Below are 26908 nucleotides of genomic sequence, written 5' to 3' on the forward strand. Positions count from 1 at the left end.
ACCTGCACAGAGGACAGCATGCAGGCTCAATAGCTGTTTTTTTTTTGTGATTTTGGGGGCCCTGATGGGGTTTGAGTCCTTGACATTGCTATGGCCTGAGTATTGGAAGAGAGCATTGGCCTTGCCCCTGCCCCAGTCTCCAGCACCCACCAGGCTCTGGGTCCATGCCAGTCTCCTGAAACTCTCTTCATTGCTTTGATGATGGAAACCCTGGCCAGCAACCCTGGGGGCTGGAGTACAGGACAGAGGCTCTCCCAGGCTGTGCCCTTGGCAAGTGGCTGCACAGAACTCGAGTGTGAGCCAGGGCTTCTACCTCTGGGGCCCACAGTTTAAATTGCATCAAAATGGGAGATATTGATGTCCCCAGGAAACTGAGGCCAGAGTGGCAAATGCATTTCCCCAAGGTCACAGAGCTGGTGACCTTGGAGTCAGAACAGAACTCTGCCCTGCAGCCCATTGGACTCTGCAGCTGGGTCTCATCCACCCATCCACCCATGCCCTCCCTGCCTTTCTCTGTCTTCTGGGCTACTCTGTAGGCAGTGGAGATGGTCCCACCCCCTTATTCTTCCTCTCCCAGATGGCTCTCCAGGCTTTCTTTCTGCCCCTCCCTCACCCCCAACATCCACCTCAGTTCCCTGAGCCTATTTTCCATTTGAGAAAACTAGAGTGGAGCTCACAGGCCTAGAAGGTTCCACTGGGGGAGAAGAGCTCAGTGCAGCCCACCCATCCCTCCAGGCCAGCAGGAAAACCTTGTCCCCTGCACACTGTGGCCAACTCAAACCCTTATTCCTGGAGCCTGGCCTGGCTAATATCCTGGGCACAAGGTCAGTGTTTACTGTCCAGTCATCACATTTTGAGCAAACCCAGGGGCCAACGGCTGCTGTCCAATTCAGCTGAACAGGGTTGGTGACTGACTGTGTTCCTTCTCCACTCTGTACTTTGCTTCCAGAAACATTGTGGTTCTGAGTCTCACTCTGGATCCCTGCAGGTGCCACTGCCATCTGTGGGCAGAGCCTAGGGACTCTGTGGGTCCCAGTGTCTGGAGCACCTTATATCTCCCTGATGTAACTAGCTCGGACTGGGCTCAGGTGATAACAGATTAGCAGTAGTGGGATGTGGCCGTTGCTCTCTGTGCCCAGCCTGTGCCAAGAGGTGGGTTCCAGGGACCTTGCTCAACGGTCACTGTAAACAGATGGGCACCTGAAATCCAGCCTGCACCACACCCTGAGGGGCAGAAAGGGTACACACTGGGGGCTGGGCTGGCACCCTGGAACCTGGATTTCAGAAATGACCAGAGTGTTGTGCCCAGAGGGTTTGCACAAGTGGCGGGTGGAGGTAGAGCTGGATGATAGAGCACTTGCCTACCATGTGTGAGGCCCTGGGTTTGATCCTTGGCACCACAGTGGGGAGAAACACACACACACACACATACACACACACACACACGCACACACACACACTGGTTTCCCCTTCCCTGGGATTTGGGCTGTTCTCTGTAGAGAGTGCCAACAACCCACACCTGGCAGAACCCTGGACCACTTCACAGCCTGCTGCAGGAATGAGCATGTGACCCCACGGGGCTGAGGACTGGGAGCTTCTCTGGCTTCCTGTAACTTCACCTGGTGTACCTTTCCCTTTGCTCACTTGGCTCTGCTCTTTGGCTATAGTGAATCCCAGGGTGCGTGTGGCTGTAAACAGGACTGCGAGTGCTCCTAGCAAGTCACTGAACTGGGGCTGCTCTTGGGGACTTCTGGTGCTGTGCTGGCAGCCATGGCATCTCTACTCAGCCTGACACACTGGCGATGACCCCGCCTGGTTCACTTCTTCACAAGGCAGAAGCTTTATTTGGGGAATGAAAGGCTGAAAGTCAAGCAGCAGCTTCCCTGGGGTGGAGTGTGAGCATCCCAGCGGCCACAGCCCTGGTGCCCTGGCGCCCTCCTCCTTGGCACTCTGATGGCCCCTCCAGGCAGCCTGGCCCTGCAGTCCTGGCTGCACAGACCCCAGGTGCCTGACACTGACTCCAAGCCGAAGTCAGGCACAGTTCCTTTGCCCAGTGAGTCAGATCCTGACTCCAGGATGGTGGCAGATTGGAGTCACCCCTCTGTGGGGCCACATAGGGCGAAAAAACCTTGGATCTGCTGGACAACCTGGGTCACTTACAGAAGCCTACGATGTAAGGTTTGCTCTTCCTCATTCAAGATCAGCCTGCTCTTCTTGCCCTGCCTGCCTGCCTTCCTTCCCTACCAGTGCTAGGGATGGAACTCAGGGCCTGGCATATGGGAATTAAGTGTTTCATCTTTCTCCTGTGAATTCTTTAATGCATCATCCCCACACAGAGCAGGATGTTGGGGAGGCCACGTCAGAGGGCCTGGACCCCTCCAGCCTCTCTTGCTTGTTCCTGGTCCCTTGCATTTTGCAACTGTGGTCTGAACCTGATTCCACTTCACTCAGTTTCTTCCAGTGGGCACCCGCAGGAAGTACTCGGTCAAATGCAGAGCAGACCCAGTGAGACTTTGTTCATCTAGGCTGCTCAGGAGCTCAGGACCAACAGGGTAGGGAAATTACACACACACACACACACACACACACACACACACACACACACACACACACATATATTTTCTACATAATTTAACTTTTATTTATAATTTTGTAATCCTATATATTATCTATAATTACCTATATATATGATCTATATAATTTCTATAAAACACACACACACACACACACACACATATATATATATATTTTTTTTTTTTTTCAGTTTGATTTCTTATTTTACAGTGGTTAAGGTCAAACCCAAGGCCCAACCGCTAGGGAAATCCTCTATCATTGAAGCAGTATGCCCAGCCCTGGGTGATCAATTATATGAGCCTTTTTTTTTTTTCTGTCCTGGGGATTGAACCCAGGTGTGCTCTGCCACTGAGCTATGTCCTAAGCTCTATTTTTTTTTGGGGGGGGCAGGGAAGGGTGGGTACTGGGGATTGAACTTTGGGGCACTCAGCCACTAGCCCCATCCCCAGCCCTATTTTGTATTTTATTTAGAGACAGGGTCTCACTGAGTTGTTTAGCCTCTTTTCCTGATCCTGGCTTTGAACTCATGGTCCTCCTGCCTCAGCCTCCTGAGCTTCTGAGATTACAGGTATGCACCACCAAGCCTGGCCCGATGTGAGTTTTATATTGCTGTTTACAACAAAAATACAGCTAACTCAGGGAAAAAAGAAAATATGCATAATTAAGTTTAAACTAAAAAGATGGAAAAGACAAAGAAAACAAACCCACTGATAATTTTTTATCCATAAACAACCATGGTGGATGGTTTGGTCATACATAGACCCACATGTATGGATATATTTTCTGTAGATAATTTTTACATATACTTTGTATATACTTTCATGGCAATATGTATACATGTTTGTACACATGCTTCTGCATATGTGTGTGTGTGTGTGTGTTTTCCATTGAAAGACTGTATCATAATTTCTTTAACCATTTCCTAGAACAAAACATTTAAATTGTTGCTAAGTCTTGCCATCCAGGGTGATCCACCTCACCTGAATGTTGTTTGTAACAGCTCTTTCCTTTCCAGGTGGTGGGGACCAAGTCCAAGGCTTCCACATGCAAGTATTCTACCACTGGACTATGCCCCAGCACAATCAGTTTCTTTCTTCCTTCCTTCCTTCCTTCCTTCCTTCCTTCCTTCCTTCCTTCCTTCCTTCCTTCCTTCCTTTCTTTCTTTCTATATTTTTCAGTTGTAGATGGACACAATATTTTTCTTTTTCTTTTCTTTTTTTTTTTTTTAATGTGGTGCTGGGGAATGAACCAGGGCCTCATGGGTGTGAGGCAAGCGCTCTCTCTACCACTGAGCTACAACCCCACCCCCAACATTTCTTTCTTGTTATTCATTCATTATTTTGGTGTTGAGCTTGAACCTGAGGGCCATTTATGTTAAGCATACCCACAGCCCTGTTACTTTTAATAATTACTGTGAACTAGCATTAATAAATAATCTATTTTTAAAATTATTTTCTCCCCTGCCCCACACTTTGCTGAGGAACTAAATGCTAACAACTTAACATACAAAACCACCCACTTTCTCCAATCTCATGCAGTCATTTGAAGCATACTCTGTACCCTGCATACAGGGGAGTTGACTTTGTTGTATAAAAATACAATTGTTTATTGTGTGGTTCCCTGACTTATTTTTCCAAATGCTTAAATATTGGCAACTGTGATTGGTATCCCTTTTACTTCTTCTCTGCTACATGTTGTTTTAGTACAGCGGGGTTCCCCTACTAAAGGCCACTTTCCTATGGGGTGGCTACAGTTCCCTCTAGATTCCCCAAGAGTTGCCTACCTGTCTTAGTCTGTTTTATGTTGCTATAACAAAATACCTGAGACTGGATACTTTATGAAGAATAAAGATTCATTCATCTTGTGGCTCTGCATGCTGGGAGGTTCAAAGTTTTGATTCCCTGCAGAGTCCTGAGGTGACTCTGAGCATGACGTGGTCAGAGGGTTACATGTGAGACAGAACCAAGCTGGAGTTTGTAATAGCTCTTGAGATGACCCATTAATCCAGGAATCGCTTCTCCATGCATGAAGGCTCAGTACTTAGTCAGCTCTTTCAACTCCCACCTCTGGATACCTCGTGATGGGCATCAAAGTTCAGCATTGGGTTTGGTGGGGACATTCAAACCATAGCGCCTCCCTTGTCCCCCCTGGAACCTGGTGGTGATGGACCCTCAAGCAGGCCACCCCTTTTTGCTCCCTTAGCATGGCCTATGCTTGGTAAGTAGCCCCTGCATTAAACACCCCTCTGGCTTCCTTCTGAGCACCAGCTGCTTTGTGATGAGGCCTCATGCTGATTCTGCAACAAGTTGAAATTTCTTAGAAACTCTTCACAAGCCTCTCACACAAACCTGCCACCCTTTTGGACCACAAACTCCAGCCCCTCGGTTTTTAGACACAGGAAATGAGGAGAGGAGAAGAAAATGGACTTGTCAGTTCATCTGATGCCTAGGCTAGGGCTGAGAGGAGATATGAACTATCTGGTGAGTCCCAGAGTCGGGCCATGTGGATTATGATGGGCCAGGTCTTCCTAGGGGAACCCCAGGTTCCTGGCTCTGCCTCCCAGTCCCTCCTCTCTTGGAGGCCTCCTTGTTCTGAAATGAAGGTGAGAAAGACCAGGATGTTTGGAGGAGGCCAACCGTCCAGGTGCTCCTAGGTCTGGTGGCTTCCTAGACACACGCCCTGTTGGGGAATGAAAGGTGGGAAAGCAGCCCAAAAAAGGGCCATGTGTTTCTCTCCACCTTTCCCTTAGAATTCTCAGAACATTCAGGCAAATATTTGAAGATAAACAAGCCTATGTCCACATCCCCTGAGGAGAGTCCCCAATGCCTGGGACACACAAGTAAACGTGTTGACAACACCGGGTAAGAAAGTGCAGAAAATCGTCCACTTTGAGGTGGGTCAGAGAATGATTCCCAGGGCCAGCAATGTTGGAGCTGGATATTGGAGGAGGAGTTGGTGTCTGGCCTGGGATGCACGAGGGGAAAGACAAGCAGGCACTGAGACCCAGGGCTCAGAGGGAGTGCACAGCCCATGTGCCAGCAACTGTTGGAAGTTCAGAGTGGGGGAAGGAGGGAGTGGAGGGTGTGGGGCTGGGGGCCTAAAAGCAAGCAGCCATCAGAAGGATCTTGAAGGACAAGAAAAGTGCACCAGAAAGCCGTTGAAGTCCTTTAAGCAGCAGAGTGACCATGTCCTCTTTGGAAAGGTTCCTCTGGTTGCTGTGGGGAACAGGTAAATGGAGACCAGTTCAGAGGCTGCTGCAATCAGGGAAAGACTGGGGGCAGGGATGAGAGTGGAGATGGGGAGGATAATGGATTTGAAACTATGACAGCAGTACAAGGGACAGGGTCTAGGTTTCCCACAATAATCACAACCACAATGACAATGACAAAAGTCATAGTGACACACAATAGCTCTGGTTTCAGTTGGCCCTGGTGAGAATCTTCTCTCCCTACATTTTACTTAGAAAAAGTTAAAACCTCAGAGGCTTGCAAGACAGTTTCCACAGACATTGGTATACCTTTCACTCAGATTTACAAATTGTTACATATTGCTTTTCCCCACTTGCCTGTGTGTTTTTCTTTTCCTGCTCAGCCACTTGGAAGTTGTTGCAGAAATCACTAATCACTTTGAATAAGGAGATTCTTTTATGTAATTACCATGTCATGATATTATTAAAAATATATAATGTTGATATACTAGAATTTAGCAAAATTCCAATTGACCCAAATAATAAAAGCTACTTCTTTTCACTAAAAAATAAAAGAATGAATGAAAAAAAGAAAGAAAAGTAAAATCCATTATGCAACAAGGAATAGGCATTGTATTTAGTTGTTCTCTTTTTCATCATCCTCCCCTTTCTTTGTGGTTTAGGTTTTAAGAACTTTTTTTAAAAAAGTGATGACCAAACAAAATATAGGAGGCCTACTGTAATCAGTTCTACTGTTTTCTTTTTCTACTCGTTTAAAGATTTTTTAACTTTTTATTTGAAATTATTTTAAACTTAAATATATTAGCAAAAATAGTAAAAATACCATTTGTATTTTCCTCTAGTCATCAATTATTTACATTTTGCTGCATTTATTTTGTTGTTCATTTGGGTACAAATATATACTCATCTATATTTTTTTCTGACCCATGAAGTAAGTCTCCCCTCTTGTGCATTAATACTACAGGATATTATCTTATATAACCACAGTGCAAGCACTGAAATCTAGAAATTCAACATCAACAATATACTATTCATATTCAAATTTATTTAACAGAATATTGTTTATAGCTTTGGAGGGGGGAGACACAGAATCCAGTCAATAAATACACATTGTACTTAGTTCTTGCATCTCTGTATTTTTCTTTGATCTAGGCAAACACCTAGTTAATCCCATCCCTCTCTCTCTCTCTCTCTCTCTCTCTCTCTCTCTCTCTCTCTCTCTCTCTCTGTGTGTGTGTGTGTGTGTGTGTGTGTGTGTGTATGTGTGGGTGTATTTCACAACATTGACCTTTCTGAAGCTTTCAGGCCAGTTGTTTTGAAAAATATCTCCTTGCTTTGCATTTGTCTGGGTGTTTTTCCATGACTAGATTCAGGCCAAACATGTTTGAATACTTCATAGGTGATGTGTCTTGCTCAGTGCAGAATATTAGGGACACATGTGAAGATGTGCACTTAGTATGCTCTCTCTTTTTCTTTTTAGTCACTGTTTGAAATGTTAATGTTTTTTGTTGTTTTTGTTTTTTGTTTTTTTTAGGAGATGATTACATAAAATAAAGGAGGACTAGTTCTATTTCTTTTGCAAACTGTTGGGCGCAGCTGTTAAGTCTGATCGTTTAGTTCAGCTGGATTGGAACTCGGGCTTCCTTTTTTGCTATTTGGCTAAGTGGGTTATTGAGATGGTCTTCTCAGCTGTCAAGTGGGGATAGTAATGTTCCTGGCTTCATGAGGTTGTTAAATTGATACGTTTAAGACAGATTTCAAAAAAGTATCTGGCATACTTTAAGTATTTGAAAAATAATTATTATCATCCCCCCTACCCAGTGCTGGCACAAGCTAGTCAAGTCTCTACCCTTGATCTATGCCCCCAGCTCCTCATGGCTAGTATTTTTACCACAATTTATAGAGGACGTAATACCTACTGCACAGATCTTCATCACTCCAGACCTAGGGCAGCCTGTGGCAGGAAATAGGAAGACACAGAGAAGGGGAAAGCCATGTTAATATAACTAGGCTTGAGGGAAGTTTGGGGACTTTGTCTAAACCTTTAGAGTCCCTGGGATGTGGCAGTGTGCCTCTACATTAGGAGGACCCTGGGGAGATTGCAGGGGGACTGAGCTACTGAGCACCTGCTGATTTCTTTTTCTCCAAATGATTAGTTTGATGTTCTAACCATTTATTAATAGTCCCCTCTTTCCTTCTAATTTAAAATGCTAGTGTTGCTACATACCACATTCTCACTCATGCTTAGGTCTATTCTTGGTCTTTTTTTCACTCTCCTATTGATCTATTCTTTGGGTGCCCTATGGTGCCATCTTTATGACTTTATTACACATAAGAATCCGTTGAGCAATTCTTCCTCATTAGTTTTCTTTTGAAAAACTCTTCTCATAAAAGAGACACTTCACCAATGAACTGTATCCCCAGCCTTTTTTTTTTTTTTTAATTCTGAGACAGGTATTTGCTATGTTGCTGAGGTTGGCCTTGAACTTGAGATCCTTCTGCCTCAGCCTTGTGAATAACTGGGATTATAGACATGTGCCACCTTGCCCAGCTCTGTGAGATATAATGTTTCATTTTGTTTTGGTTCTAGGAACCACTGAGCCATATCTTTAGTCTTTAATTTTTATTTTAAGACAGGATCTGGCTAAGTTTCCCAGACTGTCCTCAAACTTGCAATTCTCCTATCTCACCCTCCTGAGTTGCTTGGCTTACAGGTTTGTGCCACTGGGCCTGGCTATTGTTATTTGTTTCATTTTGATTTTGGAGACAGGTCTCACACATTGTTTCTGTTTGTTTTGTTTTGGTACCAGAGGCTCCTGGAGGGTGACAGGCTGTGTCCCACAGATGCCAGATGCAGGTGACAGTGCAGGTATGCCCAGGCCCTCTTTGAAATTCTGCAGAGGGATTTGTGTGAGCAGTCTGGCTTGACCAAAGAGGTGGAATCCAGAGCAGTAGGATAAGTTGTTTTGAGGTTAAGAAACAGTTATTAAAATGCCAGTGCTATGCTGGACTAGCCTAATGGCAGGACTTGTTTGGCCTGCTGATTATTTTGAATTAGCCTTTTGTATTATAAAATCAGAGGATTTTACCCACAAGCACTCAGTTTCCTGTTTTTCTAGAAAAATCAAAGCTGGCAACAGGATGATTGGGGCTGTGAACCCTGGCAGTGTGGCTTCATAGCCTGAGCCCAGCTAATGTAGGACTGCTCTGCCCAGAGTTCAGATCCTTCATATGGGTCTGAAGAGGCTTCTACCCTTAGCACTGGCTGCCTATTGCTGCATAGGAAGACAAGCCCAGAGTTCTCTGATTGTTCCACAAAGAAGCAGAATTTGTATATGGAATAGCACAGCTTTCTTTCTTTCTTTTTCTTTTTTTCTTTTTTTTTTTTTTTGGTTTTTATTTTTGGTAAGAGTGATTGAACCTAGGGGTGCCTAACCACTGAGCCACATCCCCAGCCCTTTTTGTATTTTACAGACAGTGTCTCACTGAGTTGCTCAGGCTTTGCCAAATTGCTGAGGCTGGCTTTGAACTTGAGATCCTCCTGCCTTAGCCTCCTGAGCAGCCCAGCTGAAATAGCACAACTTATTTTCTTTTTTGTGTGTGTAATGCTGGGGATTGAACCCAGGGCCTTGTACATGCAAGGCAAGCACTCTACCAACTGAGCTACATCCCCAGCCATGAAATGGCACAATTTTCTACAATGTTGTTGCAAACTTGTTTGAAACCATGCAGGCAAAATAAAGTACATCCGTGGGCCATATTTGGCCTACAAACCACCAAATTGTGGGTTTTAGAATATCCCTTTGCATAAGCTGTGGGGATAGATGGAGACTATTTTTGCATGGGCCTGGCCCTGTTCATCTTGATTCTCTCCCATGTTCTTTTCATTTTTGAATTTCATGATCCCAGAAATCTTGGTATTTTCTCTAATCTGAAAACAGAATACCTCAAATTTCCCCCATAATATTAACTCAGATTATTTTCCTTACACAGAGATCCACCTGTACTAATTCTGAGATTACATATCCTCAGGAAGGGATGTCAAGCATTTAAAGCAGAAGGATCGTGTGTATGGCGAATGCCTGTAATTCCAGCAGCTTGGGAGGCTGAGGCAAGAGGATCACGAATTCCAAGCTAGCCTCAGCAAGATGAGGTGCTAAGCAACTTGTTGAGACCCTGTGTAAAAAAAAAAAACAAAAAAACCCAACTATGAACAGAGCAGGGAGGAAGAGCAGGAAGAAAAGATTAACATTAAACAGAGACATGAGATGGGAGGGAAAGGGAGAGAAAAGGGAAATTGCATGGAAATTAAGGGAGACCCTCATTGCTATACAAAATTACATATAAGAGGTTGTGAGGGGAATGGGAAAATAAACAAGGAGAGAAATGAATTACAGTAGATGGGGTAGAGAGAGAAGATGGGAGGGAAGGGGAGGGGGGATAGTAGGGCATAGGAAAGGTAGCAGAATACAACAATTACTAATAGGGCATTATGTAAAATTGTGGATGTGTAACTGACGAGATTCTGCAATCTGCATTTGGGGTAAAATTGGGAGTTCATAACCCTCTTCAATCTAATGTATGAAATACGATATGTCAAGAGCTTTGTAATGTTGTGAACTACCAATAAAAATAAAATAAAATAAAATAAAATTTGCCTTCTCATAAGAAAAAAAAGTAAAAGGGGGGGCGGAAGGGAGGGGGCATGGGTTAGAAATGATGGTGGAAGGTGATGATCATTATTTTCCAAAGTACATGTATGAAGACATGAATTCATGTAAATATATTTTGTATACAACCAGAGATAGGAAAAATTGTGCTCTATGTGTAATAATTGTAATGCATTCCGCTGTCATATATAAATAAAAAAAATTTTAAAAAACACCAAAAAATGAAGCCCAGCTGGGGATGTGTTTCAGTGGTTGAGTGCCCCTGAGTCCAATGCTTGGAACAACAACAACAAAAAAGGCAGAAGGAAAAGGGACACAATGTGTCCCCTGAACATCTCTTCTTTGCTGTATGATTTTTTTGGTCTGTTTTTGCTGTGCTTGGGTTTGATGGCACCCAGGGCCTTGCCCAGCATATTCTAGGCAAACCCTCTACTGCTGAGCTATTCCTCTAACACTGCCCCCCACCTTTTTTTTTTTTTTTTTTTTTTTTTTTGCTTTTGTGGAAATACTTGCCCTTCAAGGGTTTTAGGACCAATTGCCTCATTCTTTTCAAGGGTTGCTGATGGCTGAGTATGAAGATTTCTTACTGGGGACAAGGGTGGATGCAGTGGCATTGTGTGGACATTGTGCACTGTCATGTGAGGGTGCAGGGTAGAAGCTGAGTGGCTCAGATCCCTCCTACCTGTCCTGTGTCCTCTGGTTGCCCTACAAGGATGGTGCCCTGAAAGTCCCTTCTGAAAGTACCTTGGCTAATTCTCCACTCTCCCGTGTTCAGAGGTTTGGACACCAAGTAACCAAATCCAAGACAGTGCATCTTTAGCAGTCATAAAGCCACCAGTCATGATGCTGCCATCTTCTGTCCCACCTAGGGACCTTATCTCTTGCTGCTATCTTTTTTTTTTTTTTTTTTTTTTTTTTTTGGTGTTTGTGTGTGGTGCTGGGGATGGAACTTAGGGCCTTGTGCATGCAAGGCAAAGCACTCTGCCAAATGAGCTGTATTGCCAGCCCTCTTGCCGCTGTCTTTACCCGAGAAATGCTTTCCTTAGTCCTCCTCCCAACTCCACCGTCTCTCAACCTCAGACCTGCTTGATTGTCTTCTAGGAAACGGTACTACCCGTCCTTTCCCCTAGATTGTAGGCTCCCCGTCCCCACGTTCCAGAAACCTCCACCCCCCCCCCGCCCCCCGACCAGCGCAGTCCGGCTTAGCAAAGCGCTTGCACCCCACCCCACGCTGGCTTGGGTCGCAGGGCGCAGGGATCCCCTAAGGCAGATGCCTCCGAAACGCCACGGCGCTGGCCTCCCCCTGGTGGCAAAGGGGCGCCACTGCTCCTCCCGGGCACAAACTCCCGCACCACATAGTACTGGGTGTGCTTTACTCCTTACTCTGGAGGGCAGGAACAGATCGAGTAAGAGGGCGTGGTCATGGGATAGGTGGAGCCTTGCGCCAGGAAGTCGTTTGGTGGGCGGGGTCTGAAGGGAGATGCCAGTGGAAGGGTTGAGCAATTCCAGGTTAGGGGCTTGACTTGTGGTGGGCGTGTCCTGTGTGCTGACCAACATCCCCGCGAACTACAAATTGGTGAGGTTGCCTCGGAGCTCCTGCGCATCCTCCAATGCCTTGAACAGCGAGTTGAAGTTGCCAGCTCCAAAACCCTGGAGTGGGAGACAGCAGGTGAGCTGGGGACCCAGAAAGCCGATGATGCTTCCTGCAGTCCCTGCTCCGGGTCTACCTGATGATTGTGGCGCTGGATGACTTCCAGGAAGAGTGTAGGCCTGTCCTGCATGGGTCTGGTGAAGATCTGAAGGATGTAGCCTTTCTCGTCATAATCCATCAGGATTTGCAGCTCCTGGGCGAGAGACAGGGAGCTCCGATAGCGGAAAGCTAGCCTGCCCTTCTAGCCTGGCACGGTGGGATCCTTAGAAAGTCTAAGGGACCTGGGTGCCCCAAGCACCAAGAAAAACTTTTTTCCAGCAATTCCTGGCCCCTCCAAATATATCCCCAAACTGTTGTGTTACCACCCTTCTGCTGCAGCCCTTGCTAAGTAATCATCCAGCCAGGCCTGCTGCTGGGCTTGCCTCCTTACAACTCCATTCTTCCTGCAGTCCTCAAATAGATTGTTTCACTCGCCTGTTGGGCCCTGGCTTCAGTCCCCACTACCCCTTCTAAAAGCCAAAAACCCTCTGTGGAAATGGGAGTCCTTGCCTATTGCTGCTGTGAATGTAAAATGGTGTTGAGTCAGGATGGTGCCTGGCATTTTGCCAGAAGGAGTGGTTGAGAGGTGAAGCCAGGGAGCCATTAAGATGATGATAATTAAGTTAAGCTGTGTATAATTGCTGTGACTGGATGATGCTGGATTGAAACAGGCTGTGTATTCAGTTGTATATAGGCCCCTGCTGTACTGCAATAGGGCAGCTCTTGCTGCCTCAGGCTCCAGCTACTTTTGAGTTCTAGTGGAGTTCCCTGAGTTCCCATTGAGTTCTCAAGGAGCCTATTGAGGGCAGAGAGAGTTCCTGGGGAGTGCGCATAGAGTGCCAGTGAGAGTTCCGGCAATAAAGCATTTCCTGTTTGAACCTACAAGTGCCTCCTGTCAGCCTGACTGCGGCAAAATGTACACCTATTTGAAACAGAGCCTGACTCTTTCTCAAAAGGTTAAACACAAAGTTAGCCTGTGACCCAGCAGCACCACTCCCAGGCACATACTGAAGGGAAATGAGAACATACATCCACACAATACCTTGCACATGAGTGTTCGTAGCAGAGTCATTCCTAATTGCCACAAAATAAAATTATTCACTTATGTGCATATGTGAATATGTAAACTTGAATTGCATTATTTTTTAATTTTATTTTTTAGATGTTTATGGACCTTTATTTTATTTATTTATATTTAGGGCCTCATACATGCTAGTCAAGTGCTCTACCTTCTGAGCCACAATTCCAGCCCCATGAATTGCATTTGTATAATTAGAATGTGCCAATAAAAAATCATGGACTGAACTACCTAATTTGTGAAAATAAAAATAATAATAGCCCCAAGTTAGAAATAACCCAAATATCCACCAACTGATGAATGGATAAGCAAAATATGGTCCATCAGTGCAATGGTATACTATTCAACCAAAAAAAAAGGAATGAAGTAGAGCTGGGGGTGTAGCTTAGTATGCTTGAGGTCCTGGGGTCAATGCTCAGCACTATACACTCAAAAAGGAATGAAGTACTGACATAGGCTAAAAGTAGATAAACCTTGAAAACATTATGCAAGTGGAAAAGAAAACCAGTCATGCAGGGTACCCTAGTGCGGCTTCTTGGGAGACTTAGGCACAAGGATCACAAATTCAAAGCCAGCCTCTGGACTTAGTGGGTCCCTAAGCAACTTACAGTGACTTTGTCTCAAAATAAAAGATAAAAAAGGCTGGGGATGTGGCTCAATGGTTTATTCCCCGGTACCAAAACAAACAAACCCTAGTCATAACAGACCACATGCTGTATCATTTTATTTATGTGAAATTCCAGACTAGGTAAATCTGCAAGACCAAAGGTAGTTTAGTGGTTGCCTAGGGTTAGGGTGGCATGAGAGGAAGGAAGTGGAGGGGTTGGGAGGTAATGACTAAGAGGATCAAGGTTTCTTTCCAGGGTGTTGAAAATATTCTAAAATTGATGTTGATTTTGATTTTAGCAAATAGTGAGAGATAACCATTTAATATGAGTTTTGTGCCAATTAGCTGTTAAAAAGTAAAACCAAAAAATCTTCAATGCTTTGTGGCTAAAGAAGTGCAAAACTGCATCCTAAGAGTCCCCAAGAGGAACCGGACCCCGCCTACCTGCTTTGGTACACCTCTTCTCAGATGCTGTCTTCAATCCACAGGAGCCTTCCTCCTGCTCCTCGGGCACTTGGAGCTTGCTCCCACCACATCACCTTTGCACCTGCTCTTCCCTCTACTGGGATGCTCGTCCTAGCTTACCTCTTGGCCAGGTCCCTCTTATTATATAGCTTTCAATTAAAGTCACCTTCTCAAAAGTTCGCCACTTCCTGTAACGTAGCCCTAGGTTGCCTGTTTTAACTTTACATGGCACCGACACACACACACTCTGTTTCTTTCTGGTTTTCCCTCTGTGTGCCTGTGTCTGCTGCAGGATGGGGGAGGCCAGATAGAACTCAGGGATCAGGTTGCCTGTGGCCTAGCATCCCGCTGGGCCTCACCTCCAGCATGTCAATGCTCTCCTTCACCCGGATCTTGGCTGTCTTGAGATTCTCCCGAAGTTGCTTGTAGTAGGACGATGGTACAGTCAGGAACTCCATGCCTCTCTCTTGCAAGTTGCGAATCTGTTGCAGAGCAGGTTGAGATTAGCCTTTGTCTTTCCAGGCTCAATGTCCCTAAGCCAGGTGGAGCTGCTGGGCCATGAGGAAGCAGGATCCCTGTCCTTGCTCTCCTGAGTGCCAAGATGCAGTGTGGCTTCAGCCCCTTCTGTCCTTGTCTGAGTCCCATTAGAGCAGGGATCCAAGATGTTCACAGAGCATCCATTATGTGCCTGTCTTTCTAGTCTTGCCTCCTCCTGTCTCTGAAGCAATCCTGCTCTGTGCATTTCATAGCTGGGAAACTGAGGCATCGAGAGATTTAGTATCTGTTCTCAGCAGAGAAGCCAGAGTGGATTTTATTCAAACACAGGCCAAATCATGCCACTCGGTTCTTACCTCAGGGTGGTGCCTCTTCTCAGAGTCCAATTCCAGGTTCTTGCCAGGCCCTCACCAGCTGCCCCCACTTCCACCTTAGACTCCATCTCCTACCTCTCTTTCCCTTGCTCATTCTGTTCCAGTCACACTGATGATCTCCTTGCTGTTCCTGCAACCTTGCTGAAAGTTGCCCATCTCAGGGCCTTTGCCTGGGCCATCCCTCCTGCCCAGGGTCCTTCTTAGAGATTTCCACGGGCTTCTGTCCTTCCAACCCTTTGCATTCTCAAAATTCTCCTTCTGTATGTGACCTTCCTTCACCCTCTTTAAAGGTGAAAATCCCCCACCCTTGTCCCCCATATCCCACCTGTTCTTCCAGACCTCTCACACCACCTATTTATTTAATTTGCTTTTTGACTCCATAAGAGCAGAAACTGTTACTAATGTGTCCCACATATCTAAAATAGCACCTAGCACATGGCAGAGCTTCAACAGGCATGATACAAATGAAGTTCCACAGGATTGGATGGGACAGTCCAGGCTCTTCCCCTTAAGGCCTAGGCAGGACCCACCTCCCCAAGGGACAGAGCCACAGACACAGGGTGCTTAATTTGGAGGAAAGCACAAGTCTCATCTTATAGTATAATATCCTTATTTTCAAGGTGAAGCAGCTGAAGCCCAAGAAGGCTGGTGAGTGCCCCAGAGACAAATGGGGACTTGCAGATCTGGGAGCAGGATGCAGTCTTCCTTATCCTCTGGCATCTGCCACAATTAAAGCCCAGAATGTTCTAGAGACACCAAACTCTTCCATGTGAGGTGGGTAGGGATTACTAACACAGGTATGGGGACCCGCTTTGAACAATCACACCTTCCAGTGAAGCACGAGGCCCTGACCAGTCACTACATTTTGTAGTGACTTGGGCCTTGTCCCAGCTCAGATAGCAAGGCTGGTCTTCAGGTGTAGGCATACTGCTGAGGTTGAGTTACACTCACCTGCCCCCTTGTAATTCTACACTTTCTGCTCTTTTTTTTGGGTGGAACTTTCTAAGAACAGTGCTCCCCCAAATAAAAGCTCACTTCCCAACATGCTCGCTCTCTCTCATCAGCCTCTCCTGACTTTCTCTTGCTCTCCCTTCTGGATCCTGAGGCCCAGAGCCTGGGGAAGCCATCCTGAAGCTTGTGTAAATGTAAATTGTGTCTGTGTTTTATTTTGCTTCACCACAAATTCACACACATAAACCTAGGTCAGCTGCCCATGCTGGACAGGGGTGGCAACAGGAGTTGCAGGAACCAGGCAGGGAACCCTGTTAGCCCTCTAAGCTGGAGAAGGGGACTCCAGACTGCCACTGCCCCCTCCCTCTCCATTCTGCAGAGAATTTCCCTGGAGCTGAAGAGAGGAGTCTTAAGACCAGGGATGGTGGGCTGGGGTTGTGACTCAGTGGTAGAGCGCTCGCCTCCCACATATGAGACTCTGGGTTTTATCTTCAGCACCACATAAAAAAATAAATAAATAAACAAGTGAAATAAAGGTGTTGTATCCAACTACAACTAAAAAAAAAAAAAAAAAAAGACCAGGGATGTTGTTCTAACCGTTGTGATGATGTCCTGGGTCTTGAGACCGACGTGCTGGACTCCAGCTCCCCCATTATAGTCCACATATTCCTGGGAAAGGCGAACAGGAGGCCCCTGTCTTTGCTTCTGTTCCCCACACCCCTGCCCTGCCCTGCCCTGCCCTGCAGGAGGCCTCAAGCCTCTTCCCTCCTCTCTCCTTCCCCAGCCAGGCAGGGCCGCACCTGGATGGAGGACTTCTTCATGCCCATTGCGGGCTCATTAATGGGCATCTTGATGGTCTCCTCATAGTTGGTCACCACAATGGAGCGCAAAGAGCTGTACTCTGTGTGCACTTGTGTGTCATCCACAGACCAGAAGCGGTGGAACTGTAGGTTCCTCAGGTACCTGCAGGTGGCAGGCAGGACACATCTGCTCTGAGTTCTGGCCTGGGACTGGCTTCCCCTGCTCCCACTTCCACCCTCCAGAACATGTCCCCACGGGGGCTCCAGAAGGGAGATGACAATCACATCATACATGCTGTAGGTCTTTACCCTTGTTGTGACAATTTTCCTCAAGGTGGAAATAAAGTGTCTCATATCAGAAGCCACATAGGAGGCCATGCTCAGGCAGGGGGACTGGGTGGGGCAGGGGGATCCTGTGTACCCTGCTGGACTTTAACTTCCACTGCAATGGTATTAGGTCACCCAGGGCTCTGCCTCAGGAGTATGTTAATGTTATGGTCAGAGCCAATCAGTTGGGATTGTTTTTTTTCTAAAGGGAGCTCAGGTCTCTGCTCTCTGCTCTGGTCTGTCCCCACCTCCCACCGTGGGAGGTCAGCAGGAAGCAGACCAAGTCAGGTAGAGGCAGTCTGCCCCCCACTCACTGGAAGGACACCCCTGCAGTTCCTCATGGGGGGGGGCTGTGGATTGATGTAGTCCCTGATCCTCTCATTCTTCAGGGGACAATGTATGGGGAATAACTGAAGGGCTGGCCCTGGTTCACCTCCCACCCACCTGAGCTCCTTTCCACCTGGTACAAGGACTGGGGCCAGGCCCCTTGTGGGGAGGGACAGGGCTCACCATTCTGAGGCAGACAACATCTCATGATCAAGCAGATTTCCGACCACATGATCGATGATCTCGAGACCACACTTGGGCCTAGGAAAAGGACAGCACTGAGGGGCATTGAGAAGGCTGCCCCCCCCAAATCTCACCAATCCCTCTGCCCGCCCCCCCCATAATAGCCAAAGCTCACACCTACGCAGCTCTTACTGGGGAGGAAAGCGCTTAACTAACTCATTAGTGCAACCCCTACTTTATAGATGAAGACCCAGGGCCATCGAAAACTCCAGTGCCCTGCCCAAGGTCCAATGGCTGAGGAGGGAGGAGGCTGGGATGGGACCTGGGGTCCTCAGGTGTTGGGGCCCGTTTGCTCTGTGCCCTCAGAGGGCTCCAGCAGCCACCAGGAGCTCAGTCCCATCACAGAAGCCCAGTCCACATGGAGGAGGGGGACAGGCTCTCCACCCGACTCCTGCAGCCTGGGGCACTCACAGCTTGGGAAGCAGGGAGTCCTTGAGCAGGGGGGCCTCGAATCCAGGCAGGAACCAGCCGGTGTAGTTCGTCTTATCTACCAGAGTGTGGGTGGTGTCCCCAAACTAGGGATGGGAAGCAGACTGGCTCAGCCTTGTGCCCCCTCCCACCACTGCTGGGCCTTTTCATGGCCCCAACCCAGCCCTGGGTTCCTAAGTCGACATGTGATCCTGGGAAAGTTATTTCCCCTGGCCTGGGGCTGTGGCTCAGTGGTAGAGTGCTCACCTTCATGCGTGAGGCCCTGGGTTTGATACTTAGCACCACATAAAAGTAAAATAAAAATATTGTGTCAACCTATAACTAAAAAATATGTGTTAAAAAAAAAAAAAGAAATTCACTTCCCCTGACTGGCATTTGTTGCCATCTGTCATTCATTTAGGAGTTTCCATCACAGTCTACCTGCCTCAGCGGACCAGAAGCCCTGTGAGGACAGGGATGCTGTGTCGCTCATCATGGTGTCTGTGGAGGCATCAGCTCTAATGCTGAAGGGTGTTCCACAAGCTTAATGCTCTTCCTGCCTAAGGGGATCATCTCTGTCCTATAGCAGCACGGGGCTGCAGAATCAGTCATCTCTGCTAAGTGCCTACGGTGTGCCAGGCTCTGCTGTTCTAAGTGCTCTCCACCAATGGTCACACTCAGCACTCACAATGGCCCTGGGAGAGGATCTAGCTAAAGGATCTGAGGCACAGGGTGGTGTACTAGTGTGCCCCAGGTGACACAGGAGTCTAATTCAACCCTTGCTTATTTAAACTGAGTCCCAGAGAGGGAAGTTGGTCTGTCCATGGACTCACAGCTAGTGTGGGGTGTGGCTTCCAGGCCCCCCCTTCTCTCCTTTTGAACAAGCCCCTGCACAAAACTGATGCCCCCATGCCAGTCATCTCCCACTGGGGGGGCAGGGGAACCTGGGAAGTGTGGCTGGTGGCCCCTGCCACCTCTGCACTCTGGCCAGGCACTTTGGGAGGACAGAGCCTAGGAGAAGCCCACGTTCTGAGGCCCATGGGTGGGATGGTGTAATGGGGTGAATTAGGAGCATCCTGGCATCTCAGTGGGTTCTGGCAGTAGGAGGGACAGGGACATCAAAGGGAACTCACCGTCTGCAGCACAGCAAACTTCACCTTCCCAAACTTGTCTTCCTCCACCCAGGGCTCCCGCACTACCTTGGCCCCCCGTTCTCGGGCTTTCTGCAGGGAGAAGGAGCATGGGGGGCCGGTGAGGGCTGGGGCCCCTGAGTCCTGGCCTGCTGCTCCGGCTGGGTTGGTTTCTATGTGGTCCTCACATGGCAGTGTCACCTGTCTCCCCCACCAAAGTGTGCCTCATCCCCGTTGAGCAGCAAGAGAAACTGAGGCCCAGGCTCAGAGTTGGGGCTTGGGAGACAAGGCGGTGTGTGTGTGGGTGTCTGCTTCTCCTAACTCACTCTGTGGCCCTCCTCCCCCTCCAGGCCTCAGCTTCCCTCCCTGTACAAAGAGTGGAGGATAAGAAGAATGGGGGTGGACATTTCTGAAGTGACCTCTGTGTGTCGGGCCCTGTGCCAGGAGCCCTGCATGCCAGGTCTGTGCCTTAATTTAGCAAGCCCTTGCTTACTGCAGGCCAATGCGACACCCAGGCCAGGCTTGTTCTGAGGATGCACCTGGGCAGTCCTCACAGCAGCACTGTCTGCCTTCTACAGCGAGGAAGACGACTTCACACAGCTGGGAAGATCCAGACCCAGTCATGCTAGCTCTGGAATCTACTCTGAACCTCCAATCCACCTTTTTTTTTTTTTTCCTTCAGTGCTGGGGATTGAACCCAGGCCTCACCTGTCTTTAGGGCTGCATTTGGTTCAGAGTCATAATCCAGAAATGGTAATTGTGATCTCTCTCTCTCTCTCTCTCTCTCTCTCTCTCTCTCTCTCTCTCTCTTTCTCCCTTATTTATTTATTTGTTGGTTAGTTGTTTTAGTTTTGGGGCACCAGGGATTGGACCCAGGGGTTCTTAATCAGTGAGCCACATCCCCAGCACTTTTTATTTCATTTTTTTAAATTTTAAGGCAAGTTCTCTCTAAGTTGCTTAGAGCTTCACTAAATTGCTGAATCTGCCGTTGAACTTGGTATCCTCATACTCCTGGCCTTAGCCTCCTGAGCTGCTAGGATTACAGGCATGTGCCACCATGTCTGGCTCCATTTCCTCTTTTAAAACTCAGTGAGGTGTGGGCTATGATTATCCCCATTACAGGTGTGGAAACTGAACATGAAAGTGAGGATACACAGTAAGGGGCAGGGTTTCCGTCCCTAGGACTTAGGTATGTCACGCTAACATCCAACCCTGACTGACAGGGTCCCCGGGACCCACAGAGAGCCGGCTGTGCCTAAGGCCTCTTCCCAGGCCAGCCCAGGTGCATTCTCACCTGAACAATGTAGTCACAGTCTTCCACCTCGAAAGCCACGTCCTTCACGCCATCCCCGTGTTTCACCAGGTGGTCGCCCATCTCTGTGGTCGGCAGGGAGCACTGGCACTGGAGTTCAAGGCCCCTGGACAGGCTCTCAGCCTTCTGGGCTCAGCCCCCCTCGTGCCCTTCCCAGGCCCTGCCCTCTGACCCCTGACCCCCTCCAACAGCCCTGCTGCCACCCCAGGGCTCCTCACCTTTGTTCCAGGGGTTGAGTGCAGAGGAGAAGACAAACACAATCTACCATGGTGGAGAAGGGGGTGTGACTGGTGGCTCAGGGGAGTGTGGGCAGGTGCACCTCCCCTCCGTCCTGCTCACTGCCCCACACCCCTGGTGGAGTAGGGGGCAGCCATGCAGGACTCCTGAATCACGGCTTCTAGCTTCTTCTCTGCCTTGGCCTCTCCCCCTGGTCCTGAGGGTTGGGGACTTTCTCCCATGCCACCTCTGGGACCCATGATCAGCTGTTGGGTCCCCTGGGGGAGAACTCCCAGAACCCCATGGGCCACAACTCTGCTGAAACTCCCTACACTATAGCCTTGGCTTGCTGAACTTGTGGGGCCAGCACTGGACCAGGCTGAGGAGATCCGCCTGGGAAGGTCCCTGTTGCAAAGGTGCCTACCACGTTAGACCCAAGAAGCCCTGAGAGCAAGGGGTCCCTGGGGTGTGGACGCACCTTTCCTTGCTTGACCACATGGCTCACCACCTCTCGGAAGCCCGTCTCCAGGCCCCTGTAGGCTAGTGGCTCGAAGCCCATCTTGCTGCAGTAGAAGGAGGCAGCCTAAAGATAGAGAGGTGAAGTGTTCGTGAGGGTAGAGAACCTGCCTGGGGCCCAGATGAGAGTCCCTGTCCCCTGCCTGCCCTCTTGCCCAGGAGCAGAGACTGCACTGGGGAAAAAAAAGGCTGCTCTGTAGTATATCCTGCCTTCAAAGGAGTTTCCTTTATTTTTTTCTTTTTGGGGTACGGGGATTGAACTAAGGGACACTCAACCACTGAGCCCCATCACCAGCCCTATTTTGTATTTTATTTAGAGACAGGGTGTCACAGACTTGCTTAGCGCTTCACCATTGCTGAGACTGTCTTTGAATTTGTGATCCTTCTGCCTCAGACTCCCGATTCACTGGGATTACAGGCATGTGCCACCATGCCTGGCTCCAAAGAAGTTTCCTGCTGGGGTCCAAAGTGTTGGGTCCCAACTGGGTCCTAATCCTTCCCTTTCAAGAGCCAATTTCAGACCTGCTGGGGGCTTGCCCTGGTCCAGGGGGCCCTCTTGCCTGTCCTCTGCCCACTCCAACACCTTGCCTTGGTTACCTGCTTGGCATTGCCAACCCAGAAGGTCACAGAGTGGAAGTGAAGGAATCGGCCTCTCTCAGGCTGCAGGAGGAGAGAAGGAGGGAGGCTGAGTCCTTGGAAGGAGGTCTAGAGAAGTGCAGGTGGAGAGGTTTCCCCTGCCCGCTCCCACGCCCAGACTCAGCCCCAGCACCTAGGAGAGGCCAAACCCCACCGAGCTCTGCCTGGCCTCAGGAGACACTGCTCACTTAGAAATTGAGCCCCTGGAGTGTGCAGGAGTATCCGGGACTGGGAAGGCCCCTCAGGAGGCAGCCCAGCTTTCCCAGGAGGGACAGCCACAGCAGCAGGGATTGAAGGGAGACTTAGCCAGAGCTTCCAGATGAGGTAAAGAGGTCAGCAGGTGAATGAAGAAGAGCTGACAGTTTTTCAGGAGGGTGCAAGTGAGTCCAGCCAGTCTGGGAGAGCCCAGGTATTAACAGACCCCCAATCTTGTTCCTCTCCACTTTGTGCTCACATGCTGGTCTCCCCAGCCCAGACACCCTTCTGGACCCAGGTCCCCCATTCCCTTCCTGCTCACCTTTGCTCCTTTGTCAGTATAGGTCGTCTAAGGAGAAAGAAAAAGACAGTGAGGCTCTGCCAGGGGAACAGGCACTGCTGAAGTCTCATGGCAGGTCCTCATCCCCCGAGGAGCCACCATGGCCCTAGGCAGACCCTCACCATGGCTGATCTGGGTCAAGCTTCCAGCCAGTAAGACAGGGACACACAGCTCTTGGGAGTGCTGGACAGAGGTATTTACCAGGGGGCAGGGCCTGCCCCTGACCTCCCTGGGGGTGGGGAGCTGAGGTCATCCCATGGTATAGTCTCTTCAGGACCCCAGAATGGGACTGTGATCTTTGCTAACCAAATCCATAGTTCAGAAGCCAAGGCCACCTTGAGGGCAGGTGTAGCTTCAGAACTTCTTCTTCTTCTTTTTTTAATGTTTATTTTTTAGTTGTAGTTGGACACAGCTTATTTATTTTTATGTGGTGCTGAGGCTTGAACCCAGGGTCTCACACGTACGAGGCGACTGCTCTACCTCTAAGCCACAAGCCCAGCCACCCCCTCCCCCCCACCCCCTTCATAACTTCTTACTCCGGGAATTTGCGGGCTGATCTTGAAGCCCTTTTGGCAGAACAAACATGTAGACTGTATTTGGAATAAAAAGTAATAAAATAAAGTAATAAAAATAAAAAGTAATACAATTCTATGGCAGTTGGGGCACGTGGACAGGGATTTGCTTACTGGTTCTGCTATGTACCATGTGACTGGGGCAGGCACAGACCTTGTGAGCCTCAGTTTCTCCATCGATAAAATGGGAACCATAATAGTATGAGGGGATTCTGAGAGCATAGTTCAATGCTTTGGAGTTGGACCTGCACATAGCCCTGTATATAGCACATAGGGACAAGAGGTATTTCTTTGAGATTTGAAGGGGCCCTAAAGGGGGTTGAGTCCTTGGCATTACTGTGGCCTGAGTATTGGAAGAGAGCATTGGCCTTGCCCCTGCCCCAGTCTCCAGCACCCACCAGGCTTTGGGTCCATGCCAGTCTCCTGAAACTCTCTTCATTGCTTTGATGATGGAAACCCTGGCCAGCAACCCTGGGGGCTGGAGTACAGGACAGAGGCTCTCCCAGGCTGTGCCCTTGGCAAGTGGCTGCACAGAAATAGAGTGTGAGCCAGGGCTTCTACCTCTGGGGCCCACAGTTTAAATTGCATCAAAATGGGAGATATTGATGTCCCCAGGAAACTGAGGCCAGAGTGGCAAATGCATTTCCCCAAGGTCACAGAGCTGGTGACCTTGGGGTCAGAACAGAACTCTGCCCTGCAACCCATTGGACTCTGCAGCTGGGTCTCATCCACCCATCCACCCATGCCCTCCCTGCCTTTTTCTGTCTTCTGGGCTACTCTGTAGGCAGGTGAGATGGCCCTACCCCCTCATTCTTCCTCTCCCAGATGGCTCTCCAGGGTTCCTCCCCTCCCTCACCCCAATATCCACCTCAGCTCCCTGAGCCTATTTTCCAAACTAGAGTGGAGCTCACAGGCCTAGAAGGTTCCCCTGGGGGAGAAGGGATCAGTGCAGCTCATCCATCCCTCCAGGCCAACTGGAATATCTAGTCCCCTGCTTGCTATGGCCAAATCAAACCCCTATTCCTGGATCTTGGCCTGGCTAATATCCTGGGCACAAGATCAACGTTTGGTGTCCAGTCATCACATCTTGAGCAGCTCCAGAGGCCAATGGCTGGTGTCCAGTTCAGCTGAGCAGGGGTGGTGACTATGTTCCTCCTCCACTCTGGAATTTGTTTTCAGAAACATTGTGGTTCTGAGTCTCACTCTGGATCCCTGCAGGTGCCACTGCCATCTGTGGGCAGAGCCTAGGGACTCTGTGGGTCCCAGTGCTGGAGCACCCTGTTCCTCCCTGATGCCACTAGCTCGGGCTGGGCTCAGGTGATAACAGATTAGCAGCAGTGGGATGTGGCCGTTGCTCTCTGTGCCCAGCCTGTGCCAAGAGGTGGGTTCCAGGGGCCTTGCTCAACGGTCACTCTAAACAGATGGGCACCTGAGATCCAGCCTGCACCACACCCTGAGGGGCAGAAAGGGTACACATTGGGGGCTGGGCTGGCACCCTGGAACCTGGATTTCAGAAATGATAAGAGTGGTTATGCCCAGAGGGTTTGCACAAGTGGCGGGTGGAGGTGGAGCTGGATGATAGCTCACTTGCCTACATGTGTGAGGCCCTGGGTTTGATCCTTGGCACCACAGGGAGAAACACACACACACACACACACACACACACACACACACACACACACACACACACACATATATATATATTTCAGTTTGATTTCTTATTTTACAGTGGTTAAGGTCAAACTCAAGGCTCAACCGTTAGGGAAATCCTCTGTCATCGAAGCAGTATCCCCAGCCCTGGTTGATCAATTATATAAGGCTTTTTTTTTTTCTGTGCTAGGAATTGAACTCAAGTGGGCTCTGCCACTGAGCTACGTCCTAAGCTCTATTTTTTTTGGGGGGGGCAGGGATGAGTGGGTACTGGGGATTGAACTTTAGGGCACTTAGCCACTAGCCCCATTCCCAATCCTATTTTGTATTTTATTTAGAGACAAGGTCTCACTGAGTTGTTTAGCCCCTTGCTTTTCCTGATGCTGGCTTTGAACTCATGGTCCTCCTGCCTCAGCCTCCTGAGCTTCTGAGATTACAGGTATGCACCACCAAGCCTGGCCCGATGTGAGTTTTATATTGCTGTTTACAACAAAAATACAGCTAACTCAGGGAAAAAAGAAAATATGCATAATTAAGTTTAAACTAAAAAGATGGAAAAGACAAAGAAAACAAACCCACTGATAATTTTTTATCCATAAACAACCATGGTGGATGGTTTGGTCATACATAGGCCCACATGTATGGATATATTTTCTGTAGATAATTTTTACATTTACTTTGTATATACTTTCGTGGCAATATGTATACATGTTTGTACACATGCTTCTGCATGTGTGTGTGTCTGTGTGTGTGTGTGTGTGTTTTCCATTGAAAGACTGTATCATAATTTCTTTAACCATTTCCTAGAACAAAACATTTAAATAGTTGCTAAGTCTTGCCATCCAGGGTGATCCAGCTCACCTGAATGCAGCTTCCCAATCTGTAACTATTCCTTCTTTTCTTTTCAGGTGGTGGGGACCAAGTCCAAGGCTTCCGCATGCTAGGCAAGTATTCTACCAGTGGACTATGCCCCAGCACAAACAGTCTCTTTCTTTCTTTTTTATATATTTTTCAGTTGTAGATGGACACAATATCTTTCTTTTTTTTTTAATGTGGTGCTGGGGAATGAACCAGGGCCTCATGGGTGTGAGGCAAGCGCTCTCTCTACCACTGAGCTACAACCCCACCCCCAAAATTTCTTTCTTGTTATTCATTCATTATTTTGGTGCTGAGCTTGAACCTGGGGGCCATTTATGTTAAGCATACCCACAGCCCTGTTACTTTTAATAATTACTGTGAACTAGCATTAATAAATAATCTATTTTTAAAGTTACTTTCTCCCCTGCCCCACACTTTGCTGAGAAACTAAACGTTAACATCTTAACATACATAACCACCCACTTTCTCTATTCTCATGCAGTCATTTGAAGCATACTCTGTACCCTGCATACAGGGGAGTTGACTTTGTTATATAAAAATACAATTGTTTATTGTGTGGTTCCCTGACTTATTTTTCCAAATGCTTAAATATTGGCAACTGTGATTGGTATCCCTTTTACTTCTTCTCTGCTACATGTTGTTTTAGTACAGCGGGGTTCCCCTACTAAAGGCCACTTTCCTATGGGGTGGCTACAGTTCCCTCTAGATTCCCCAAGAGTTGCCTACCTGTCTTAGTCTGTTTTATGTTGCTGTAACAAAATACCTGAGACTGGATACTTTATGAAGAATAAAGATTTATTCATCTTGTGGCTCTGCATGCTGGGAGGTTCAAAGTTTTGATTCCCTGCAGAGTCCTGAGGTGACTCTGGACATGACGTGGTCAGAGGGTTACTGTTGATAGCCACAGTTTAGTCAGAATGACGCCTGGCATTTTTGCCAAAGGGAATGGTTGAAAGGTGACCCCGCTCTGGGATTAGAGCGGCTCTGGGATTAGGGTGGCTCCAGGATTAGGGCGGATCCTGCTGCCCTAATCCCACTACTTTGGAGTTCTCGCTGGGTTCTGGGAGAATAGGCGAGCAGAGGCCGGTGGAGGGAGTGTGTTCCTGGGAAGTGGGTGTAGAGTGCTGGTGAGAGTTCGGGAATAAAGGTTGCTGTTTGAACCTACAAGGTGGTGTGGTGGCTCGGTTATTTTGTGCCCAGCCAGACTGCGGCAGGTTACATGTGAGACAGAACCAAGCTGGGGTT

At 48.3% G+C, this 26908-nt stretch overlaps 1 protein-coding gene and 1 long non-coding RNA gene across 6 annotated transcripts; one reads left to right on the forward strand and one right to left on the reverse strand.

Moving 5' to 3' along the window:
- Positions 1–2179: 2179 nt before the first annotated feature.
- On the forward strand, positions 2180–10668 carry LOC144375251 (uncharacterized). 2 transcript variants are annotated; one of them, XR_013434839.1, is made up of 3 exons: positions 2180–4791; positions 8593–8651; positions 9776–10668. It is a non-coding gene; the product is annotated as an uncharacterized LOC144375251 (long non-coding RNA). The 2 variants fall into 2 exon arrangements; XR_013434840.1 differs by having other exon boundaries at positions 2180–3142; positions 3590–8651.
- Positions 10669–11810: 1142 nt separating this feature from the next.
- Positions 11811–25795, reverse strand: LOC101977193 (4-hydroxyphenylpyruvate dioxygenase). 4 transcript variants are annotated; one of them, XM_078039226.1, is made up of 14 exons: positions 25646–25795; positions 22545–22571; positions 21989–22051; positions 21354–21458; positions 20878–20920; positions 20642–20724; positions 19351–19440; positions 18221–18324; positions 17750–17827; positions 16913–17075; positions 16710–16781; positions 14652–14774; positions 12180–12296; positions 11811–12102 (listed from the first exon to the last, which is right to left on the reverse strand). In XM_078039226.1, the coding sequence occupies exons 1-14, from the start codon at positions 25721–25723 to the stop codon at positions 12019–12021; spliced, it is 1230 nt and encodes a 409-aa protein (XP_077895352.1). In that variant the 5' UTR covers positions 25724–25795; the 3' UTR covers positions 11811–12018. The 4 variants fall into 4 exon arrangements, with proteins under 4 accessions (XP_077895352.1, XP_077895353.1, XP_077895354.1 ...); XM_078039227.1 differs by lacking the exon at positions 25646–25795 and adding an exon at positions 22685–22745; XM_078039228.1 differs by lacking the exon at positions 17750–17827.
- Between the last annotated feature and the right edge of the window lie 1113 nt (positions 25796–26908).

Source organism: Ictidomys tridecemlineatus, chromosome 2, assembly GCF_052094955.1.
Source record: "Ictidomys tridecemlineatus isolate mIctTri1 chromosome 2, mIctTri1.hap1, whole genome shotgun sequence".
In the NCBI taxonomy this organism is placed as follows: Eukaryota; Metazoa; Chordata; class Mammalia; order Rodentia; family Sciuridae; genus Ictidomys; species Ictidomys tridecemlineatus.

Excerpts from the sequence above, each read along its gene's own strand:
- LOC101977193 (XM_078039226.1), bottom strand. The coding sequence starts at position 25,723 with ATGCGGAAGCCTTGGACTTGGTCCCCACCACCTGAAAAGAAAAGAAGG. Across the intron at positions 20,921-21,353 it reads ATGTGGTCAAGCAAGGAAAG|ATTGTGTTTGTCTTCTCCTC; the intron begins GTGCGTCCACAC and ends CCACCATGGTAG. Across the intron at positions 18,325-19,350 it reads AGTTTGCTGTGCTGCAGACG|TTTGGGGACACCACCCACAC; the intron begins GTGAGTTCCCTT and ends TCCCATCCCTAG.